Source organism: Molothrus ater, chromosome 13 (assembly GCF_012460135.2).
Source record: "Molothrus ater isolate BHLD 08-10-18 breed brown headed cowbird chromosome 13, BPBGC_Mater_1.1, whole genome shotgun sequence".
In the NCBI taxonomy this organism is placed as follows: domain Eukaryota; kingdom Metazoa; phylum Chordata; class Aves; order Passeriformes; family Icteridae; genus Molothrus; species Molothrus ater.
In genome coordinates, this window is record NC_050490.2 from 3588057 (window position 1) to 3597285 (window position 9229).

General features: G+C 58.1%; 2 protein-coding genes across 2 annotated transcripts; both read left to right on the top strand.

The window, feature by feature from the left end:
* Positions 1-3048: 3048 nt before the first annotated feature.
* COMMD4 (COMM domain containing 4) lies at positions 3049-4959 on the top strand. The gene is made up of 8 exons (XM_036389996.2): positions 3049-3263; positions 3343-3414; positions 3491-3556; positions 3794-3833; positions 3952-4071; positions 4282-4362; positions 4452-4628; positions 4773-4959. The coding sequence occupies exons 1-8, from the start codon at positions 3261-3263 to the stop codon at positions 4811-4813; spliced, it is 600 nt and encodes a 199-aa protein (XP_036245889.1). The 5' UTR covers positions 3049-3260; the 3' UTR covers positions 4814-4959.
* Positions 4960-5143: 184 nt separating this feature from the next.
* On the top strand, positions 5144-9140 carry NEIL1 (nei like DNA glycosylase 1). Its single transcript, XM_036389995.2, is given in 10 exon segments — positions 5144-5494; positions 5496-5611; positions 5710-5829; positions 6457-6535; positions 7021-7120; positions 7249-7373; positions 7837-7864; positions 8192-8265; positions 8379-8634; positions 8789-9140. Coding segments are annotated over 10 exon segments (1230 nt in total). The 5' UTR covers positions 5144-5182; the 3' UTR covers positions 8809-9140.
* Positions 9141-9229: the final 89 nt, after the last annotated feature.

Below are 9229 nucleotides of genomic sequence, written 5' to 3' on the forward strand. Positions count from 1 at the left end.
TTGTTCAAGGATTTTATCTATTCAAACGACACAAAGATTTTATAATATGAGGTCTTGAGTATTTTATCTATTTAAGAGTCAAAACCTGAACTTGGCAAGTTGTTTTCCATGTTACCTTCTCATGGTTCTAATGTTTCCAGTTCATAGAGTCAAGTTATAAGTTTGTAACCTCCCATGCCTCTGGCATGCCAATTTGAAAGCTTGTAATTGTTGGTGATCCCACCTGACAGCTCCTGGGAATGAATGTTACAACTTCAATGGTACAGGGGATACATCCCTGGCTGAGAGAGGACTTGTTGAGTTGGGCAGAATCATCTGTGCCACCATGAGGTCCTGTCATCCTGTTTGCAACGGGCCCTTGCAGAGGGATGACAGAGAAAATGCATTTTTTAGAACAGAAAGGGGGAGCTGTGACGGCTACAGCTGGCCTAGAGCTGCACAGAAAATTTGGCCTAACAGACACCAACTCAGCCAGCCTAGCTCGTTAGAAGAGAGAAGTAAACAGGTCCCCAGTGATAGGTTGGATTTAAGTTCAAACAGGGGACTGTCACTGATGGTGGAGACAGGAATGTGACAAACACACACTGAGGTTCATGCAGCAGCAGCCAACATCTACTGAAGTGCACCCCCTTTCAGAGGGGTTTTGAATGTCCTGCTCTTACAGACACGAGTGGATAAAGGTCATAACTCTGCCCAGCTCACTGGCCAGTGATATGGGTGCATTCACTGTTCAGAGGGATTGTCTGAGCTCTGTTTGAGCTTGTTTGAGCTTGAACCCAGCCTATCAATCTCATACCTGGGGACTTGATTACTTCTACCACCTAAGAGCTAGGCTGGTTGAGTTGTGTCTGTTATGCCAAATTATCTGTGCAGCTACAGACCACCCATAGCTACCACAGGGATCCCAGACAATCCCTTTGGATCATGGATACACTCCTATCGTTGCCCAGTGAGCTGGGCAGAGTTAAGATCTTTAGCCAATCACATTTATCTGAGTGGATGTCCTAGGGTGATGTTATGATGCTTGTGTCCCCAGTTGTGTGTTCTGTTTATGCTGGATATCATGTTCTGTGCCTTCAAGACTGGCTCTGAAAAGTGAAGTTTTGTTTTGTTATCAGACTGCTCACCCCCCCACAGTCAGCAGGACACAGAGACAGGGCAGTACAGAGTAGAGCTTTTGCTTTTTGCTTTTGCTCTTATTCTGCTCTTGCTCCTGCTTTTTTGCTCCTGCTTTTTTTTTTGCTCTTGCTTGTTAGTTAGTTTAGCTAGGCACTCTGAATTTTCCCTGGACTGTTTTTCCTTTCCCTTTTTTGGCACCATTCAAACCTGCTCTGGACTGGGACCTGGGAAACACCGAGAGTTTGCACCTTGTGGCTGCAGCAGCTGCCCCAGCACCGGAGGGACTGATAACAGAGAGACCACTCCCAAGAGAGACTTTCTGAATTTGTCATCTTTTCCAGAGCGGTGAAAGAGTTTTGTCATCTGGTATTGTTCATTTTATGTGCTGGGGGGTGCTGTGCCTGTTAAATAAACAGGTTCTTTCCACTTCTCTCCAAGGAATCCTTCCCAAACCAGTCAGGGGAAGGGACTGTGTGGGTTTGCTTTCTGGAGGGGCCCCCTTTGGAGGTTTCCTCCCAAATTTGCCATAAACCAGGACAGTGGTGGATATGAAACCCCCATAAAAAGACCTGTCAGACAATAAACCTTGGCTGTTGCTGCCCAAGCATAGTGTGTTCTTGTCGCGTTCCTGTCTCCAGCACGCAAGTGACACAGGGGCGTCCCCTTGCCTGGGTTTCTCCCAGCTCCCTCCTCTCTCAGGAAATGTCTCAGTGAGCCCAGCAGAGCCCCCAGAAAGCTTCTCTGAGGTGCAGACAGGCTGGAAAGCGCTGCTGTGCCTCGGTGCTGCTCCCCACTGCGGGCTGCCCGCCCTGTGCTGCTCACAGCCCGGCTCCGTGCCGGGAAAGGAGCCGTGGAACACGGATGCATCGCCCGGGCTGAGGGCAAGCCCTGGGTACCCGCTGTTCCTGGGCAGCTCGGCATCCCTGGCTGCCTCAGCATCCCTGAGTGCCACCCCCAGCCTGGCACCCGCTGTCCTCGGCACGCACGGCTCCAAGGGGCTGGGAAAGTAACTCCTGGGCTCCTGGGGCTTGAGGTAGGTGCTGGGAAAGGGCTCCCTGCTTCCCACGTAGCCAAAGCTGGGCAGGGCCCTGGGCTCTCCCACAGTGGGAGCTGGGGGGTGGTAGAGGGGGCCGGGTCTGTGGGGTGACAGTGGGTAGGGGGTGGGTGGGTAGCACATTGCTGACCTCTCCTGGATCACTGGGCTGGTGTCAGGTGGCTGGAGCTTGGGCCAGGGGTCCAGGCTGAGGCTGGGGACCTCCGGCACCTTCTTCTGGCTCTGGGCAGAGGGACAACTTGCTTCTAGGAACAGGCAGCTGGGGGATGGCCCATACTTATCAGGCCGTCCTTGCTCTTCTGGGTGTCCAGGGGCTGCAGCCTGGTGCCCAGGCTCTCTGATGGGTACAGCAGGAAGCCCAGCAGTGGCCCCCCTTTATAAGCACCTCAATGAGATCCCAGCTCTGCAGTGCTTCCAGCTCCACTCTCACAAGCCTTTATTTCGCTGCCAGCTCTGCCTCCTCCCCCTGCGGCCAGGTGCAGCTGCTCGTGCACCAGAACAGGATCTTTATTTCAGGTCGAGGCCTGTGAAGCTTCAGCCCCGGTTCCAAACGCCACATTTCCGCTCCGGCCCTGTGGCTGGGGGTGCGAACGCGAGTGCGGGGCTGAGGCGGCGCCTCCGCTCCCCTCAGGGCGGTCTGAGGGGCCGGGCTGGGCGGGACTGCGCCTGCGCAGGCTGGGCTGGGTGGGACCGCGGCCGGACAGAAAGGGCGGCTGTGATTGGACAGAGCGGAGAAAGGCGGGCCGGGATTGGCGGCTGTGATTGGACAAGGCAGGGATTGGCGGGCGGAGCGCTGTGATTCGCGGCCAGTGGGAGCGCGAGGTGCCCGGTGGGGCGGAGCCCGCGCTGCTGGACGGGCCGGGGGCGCCTCGGGTGCCGCTCTGGGACCCCCGTCCCCTCGTCCCCTCCTCCGGCCGCTCTCCTGCCCGGATCCCGGCTAAGAGGCCCCGCAGGGCCCCGACCGGAGCGCCCCACCGGGGCAGGGGGCGGGGGGCGGGGAGGGCCATAGCGGGCAGCGGCCCGGGAGTGGTTCCGGGTCTCAAAGGCGACTCTGCCGTAGGAGCGCGGACCGGGGAGCGGCGGCAACATGGTGGGGAGGGGTTCGGCGGCGGGGAGCGGGGAGGGCATGCGGAGCCCCCTGCCGGCTCTGACTGCCTGTTCTCCCGCAGCGGTTCCGCTTCTGCGGGGACCTGGACTGCCCCGACTGGGTGCTGGCCGAAATCAGCACCCTGGCCAAAATAGTTAAGTGTCCCCCGTGTCCCCTGCCTGCTCCCCGCCTGCTGCGGGCCCTCCGCTCACCCCCCTTCTCCCCCGCAGTCCTCGGTGAAGCTGAAGCTGATCTGCGCCCAGGTGCTGCGGGACCTGCTGGGGGAGCCCATCGAGGTAAGTGTGGGGTACCGCAGTGGAGGCAAAGTGTTTCAACGCTACAATGGCATAATCAGCAACGTTAATCTCGTGTTCTTCATGTAAGCCTCAGCATTAAGAACGCTACCGGCCTCAACTAGTAGTACTAATATGCATAGTGTTAGTGGTATTAATGCTTAGGTAAGAATTGTCAGTATTAACACTTGTAGTGAGTGTGTTAGCTGGTGCTTACCGTGATGCTCTGCTCTCCCACAGTATGACAAGATCCTGAAGCTGACCTCAGATGCAAAGTTAGGTGAGCACTGCTGTCCTTACCAGGATCCCCCGATGGAGCCATGCTCCAGGGATAGGCAGCAATGGATCTGGGGATGCCTTCCCAAGGTGACAGAGCTCGCCCTCCCTCCTGTCTGCAGAGTCAGGGGATGTGAAGGCGACCATTGCTGTCCTCGGCTTCATCCTCTCCAGTGCAGCCAAGCACAATGTAGACAGTGAGTCTCTGTCAAGCGAGCTGCAGCAGCTGGGACTGCCCAAAGGTAGGGGAAACCCTCGGGGTGGCACCATGAGCCAGACTTGGTGGGATGCTGCTGGCAGTTCCCACCCAGATGGAGGGCAGGCTGTCTGCTGTGCTGTCCTCCATCACCTCCCTTCTGTGCCGTCGGTCCCTGGGGTGCTTTGGTGGGGTTTGGCAGCTGCAGGTCTGGTGTGAGCAGAGGGGCTCTTCTCTTGTGTCCCCTGACGAGCAGAGCATGCCAGCGGGTTGTGCCGTTCCTATGAAGAGAAGCAGAGCCCCCTCCAGGACAGGCTCAGGGCCTGCAGCCTGCGATGTGAGTGGGTTCTGGGGCTCACTGGGAATGTGGGGGTCACCCTGCTGGAGAGAGCCGGGGTGCTGACACCGTCCCACTGCCCACCCTAGTGAGCCAGCTGGGCTCGGTGCGCTGGCGGGTGGATTACACCCTCAGCTCCAGCGAGCTGCAGGAGGTCAATGAGCCCGTGGTGCACCTCACCTTCAACATGCGGGACAGAGAGTGTGAGAAGATGACGGCTGTCCCTGTGACGCTCTCGGCCAACAAGTTCTGGGTGCTGCTGGCAGGTGAGGCACTACAAGGGGTGGCAGTAGGGACCTCTGTGGGGGATTCTGCGGGGGGAATTGCTGTGGGAGGCACGCTGGGAATGGGATGCTGGAAGGGATGCTGCAGTACCAGCAGCTCCCCCACAGCTCCACATCTCTCTGCAGAGCTGAAGCAGGCCCAGGCCCTGATGAACACCCTTCTCTGAGGAGCCAGGAAAGGAGCCCGGCCACGGCGGGAGGCTGCGACACTGAGCTGGGGGTCCAGATTGGTGCTTGGAGGACGTTTCCCATCCCTCTGGGCTCCCGAGCTGCACTCGGGGCAGCTCCAATAAAGTCTTGGTGACAAAGCTGAGCCGTGTCCCGCTGTGTCGCCCCGCGTTGTGCAACCTCCACCCGCGGCGGGACCGCCCCGGCAGGGCACCACCGACCTCCGGGATCAGCGCTCGGCCAATGGGAGCGCGCGCCGCCCGCGCCGCAGCCAATGGGAGCGCGCCCTGCGCCCCGCGCAGCCAATGGGGGCGGGCCGTGCCGCCGGCGGTGGCGGCGGGCTCGGGCCGTGCCGTGCGGCCGCCACCATGCCCGAGTGCCCGGAGCTGCACCTGGCCGGGCGCTTCATCAACGGGACCTGCGGGGCGCTGGTGTTCGCGGGCGGCGTGGAGCGCTCGGCCGTGGGCCGCGGCCCCGAGGTGCTCTTCCGCAGCGACGCTTACGGCATCTCGGCCATCGCCCGGGGCAAGGAGTTGCGGCTGACGCTGAGCGCGCTGGACCCCGCCGCCGGGCCCCCCGCGCAGGACCTGGTGTTCCGCTTCGGCATGTCGGGCTCGTTCCGGCTGTGCCCCGCCGCCGAGCTGCCCCGCCATGCCCACCTGCGCTTCCTGACCCGGGAGAGGCCCCCCCCGCGCCCTCTGCTTCGTCGACCCCCGGCGCTTCGGGTCCTGGCGCCTGGGGGACGCCTGGCAGCCGGAGCGCGGGCCCTGCGTCGTGTCCGAGTACCAGGCGTTCAGGTGAGCGCCCCCCGGAATGCTCCCTGCTCGGGTTTGGTCCCTTTTCCTGCACAGACATGTCCAGGTGACTCTTCTTGATGTCCCGTGCTCGCTTGCAGGGAGAATGTGCTGAAGAACTTGGAGGACAGGGCTTTTGACAAGCCCATCTGTGAGGTCCTCTTAAACCAGAAGTATTTCAATGGAATTGGGAATTACCTGCGTGCTGAGATCCTGTACAGGTAAGTTGGGTTGAGCACTCACTACATAGTATTATGTAGTTTTGGGGTTTATAGTCTAATTCATAGAAACTGTGTAAGTTCTATTAGACGATCTGCTCCTTATGAAAATTTGTTTACCACTCTTGTCTTTTAATTAAAACATGCCTCAACTCTATGTCATGCTGTAGTTGTGTGAGAGGGACTAAGTTTCCCACTCCCGAGTGTAGGAAGTAAAATGTAGCTAGAGTTAGAAAGAGCCTTCAGGGAAAAGAACCAGGAAACTGCAGTAGAGGGGTACAGAAGTGGGTGGGAGTTGAGGGGAATGCATTTTTCCTAAAATGTGGAATTGAAATGAAATATACCAACTAGACATTGAAACCTATCGTGAAAATGTGTCCCTCAAAATAATAGATTGTTATGGACAACAGCAGCTTCTACTACTGTTGCTTATTGTTTCCTTCTGTTGAAGAAAACAATATTAGCAATAGTAGTAGAAGCTGAGCACCCGCTGACCTGCCACGGAGGGAGGTTTAGGCTCTAAGGGTTTGCTGGAGCTTGCCAGCTCCTTGGCTAAGCCGCTGTGCCTCCTCACCTGGCAGACACTGGAAGTGGCAGAACCAAGGCTTCAGGCTGCTCTGTAACTCTCAGGTCGAAGATCCCTCCCTTTGAAAAAGCTCGGACCGTGCTGGAGGCCCTGAAGGAGCGGGAACAGGAGAGGAGGAAGAAGGTGGGCAGTACCAGGTGCTTTCACAGGCTCAGAAAGCAGCAGGTTTCCAGACAGATGCCAAAGGCAGGGGTTTGGTTGCCCGTGGCCCTTTGTGATGAGCTCTGCCAGTCTCCTGCCCTAAGGAAGTCTACAAGTGTTTTTGGGGTGGGTGGAGAGGAAGAGGTGAGGGAAACAAGCACCTTGCAAGCTTAAAATCTCCAAGGGGAAGGCTGCCCAAGGCTGATATTGTGGCCTCAGGGGAGAGGAAGTGGCTATTTTAAGCCTGAAAACTACACTACACGACCTGCTGCTGGTGTTTTTGTGTGTTAGCCCTCTTTCATGGCTTTGTAGCTAAGTTGGAAGGCTACTGTGTGGTGAACTCAGGGCTGTTGTGTGGAGAGCTCATCCTCTGGAGGGCAGGAGATGGGGAAGAGGATGGGAGGAGAGAAGCTGAGGAAGCAGAGGTAGCTGGCAGGTGACTTCTCTGCCCTTCTCCATGCCTGCAGGATCCTTCCATGACGCTGAGCAAGAAGGTGAAGCTGAGGCAGGAGAACCCAGATCTGCTGGAGCTGTGCCACAGCGTGCCCATGGAGGTGATCATGGCAGGTGAGGGAGTGGGGCTGGCAGGGAGGCCAGGGCTTCGCATTCTCAGCATCAGGAGGTTTGGGGGCCACCCTGACATGGTGATCACAGCTTCTGCTCTGATTCTGTCCTTTCCCTGTCTCCCCTCCCAGAGAAGCAGCTCCTGGACCCCGAGCACCCGGATAATTACTCCAGCTTTAAGAACTGGCTGCAGTGTTACTTGGTGCCTGGCATGAGCTCCCTGCGGGACCGCAGTGGCAGGACCATATGGTTCCAGGTAGGAGCCTGGAGATGGGGAGTGCCCAAACCACTCCTCCAAGGGGACACTGGCCTGTTTTCTGCTTGCTGAGACTCCCATTACTCTGTGTGGCTGGGGGTTTCCCTCTCCATCCAGCTCCTGGGCATGGGGGTGACGAGGATCTCCTTTGTGGTGGGTAGCCAGCTAATGGATGGTGAGCAATCTGCAGCAGATGGAGGGAAGAGGGGGTGTTTGGGTGCTCTGGCAGCCCTGTTCTTCCCTCCTGGGCCCTGTGTTTGGGGCCTTGCAGGTACAGGGAATGATGGCAGAGTCCCCAAGGCAAAGGGCAGGCAGAGCAAGCCCAACTCCCCTGTCTTCCCAGGGAAATGTGGCTGTTTCCCTATCACTGCAGTGGCTGGAGGATGGAGAAGGGGCAGGGATTCTGCTGCTGCTGCCTGCAGAATGACTGCACCCCAGCCAATGCTCTGTCCCTTCCTTACAGGGAGAGCCTGGCCCCATGGCTCCCAAAGGTGAGTTTCCTCTCCCCTTCCTGTGGGACCCACTCTTGCTCCAGGAAGGCTCCTAGGAAACCCTGTTCTTGCTGTGCAGCACAGGGGAACAGGCAGGAGCCAAGCCCTTCTCTCTGGGGTGCTGACAGGCCTGTGACAGTCATTGGCATCAGGGGACAGAAGCCATTTGTCCCCAAAGCTTCTTACCAGCATCCAAACCCGCCTGGGTGCAGCTGGTTTTTCATCCTCACCTAGAACAGCATCCCTGCCAGGTCACTGTGCCATGGGCTGTCCCTTGGGGTGCAGGTTCTGCCTCATCCTCTCCTCACCCCACATCCTCTGATGCAGGGCAGAGACCCCGCAAGGCGCCCCGCAAGAAGAGCCCTCAGCTGAAGGCAGAGCCTGAATCACCGAGCCCCAAGGTGAGCAGCTTTGTGGCTGTGTCTGGCTGTCCTGCTGCCCCTGCCCTGTTCATGGTGATGATCCCACATGGAGTTTCCCTCCTTGGTAATCTCCAGCTCTGACACCCACCCAGGTCACCCCCCGTGCCCCGAAGCAGCGCCGCAGGGATGCAGCAAAACCCTGGCTGGAGGAGCAGGAAGAGAAGGAAGAGCAGGAAGTGAAGGAAGAGCAAGAAGAGCAGGAAGTGAAGGAAGAGCAGGAAGAGCAGGCTGACAGGCCAAGGAAGGGACGTGCTCGTGGGAGGAGGACAGTGAGTGCTGCCCCAGCCCCGCCTGAGGTGCCTCAGAGTGTCAGGAGAAGCCGCCGCACATCCGCTCGCAGGGGCACAGGTGAGCCTGGCAGTGCCTGTGGCTTTGGGCACCCCTGGGGGCTCTGGGAGAGCTCCCTGGTGGTAAAGGGAGGGAGGGGCACGAGAGGAGCCCATGGGGCAGAGCTGGATACCCCCTTGCCCTCCGACTCCTCATTTCCCTCTTTGTTCTCCAGGTGCAGCCCCTGCCATGTGAGTGTCACCTGCTGCCACCTCCTGAGGGGCATTTTAGGGGCCAAGAGGAGCTCAGACAGGGCCTGGCCACGGACCAGGGTTAGTGCTAGTGAAAATGGAGCTGCTCCCTACCTGTGCTCACACTTATTTGCTGCTGTGGCATTGTGCCAGTGTGGGAGGGAGAAGCTGAGCCTGGTGATGGGGCTTTTTCCTGCTGTCCACAGGCATTTCAGGGGAAAAAGGGCCAGGTCCACGTGTTGTAGTGGACTCTGACTCTTCCCTCTCCCTCCTCCCTTTCTGGCTGCTGATCAAATCACTGTTTTTAGCTGACTAATAAAGTATTTTGTGTAGAAATCACCGTGCATGCCTTTTTATGCAAAGGATAAATCCCTCTGTGTCCAGCCTCCTCCACAGGGGCTGGAGCAGACTTCCCCTCTGCCTCA

Excerpts from the sequence above, each read along its gene's own strand:
- COMMD4 (XM_036389996.2), top strand. Across the intron at positions 3,415-3,490 it reads TCAGCACCCTGGCCAAAATA|TCCTCGGTGAAGCTGAAGCT; the intron begins GTTAAGTGTCCC and ends TCTCCCCCGCAG. Across the intron at positions 4,363-4,451 it reads CAGGGCCTGCAGCCTGCGAT|TGAGCCAGCTGGGCTCGGTG; the intron begins GTGAGTGGGTTC and ends TGCCCACCCTAG.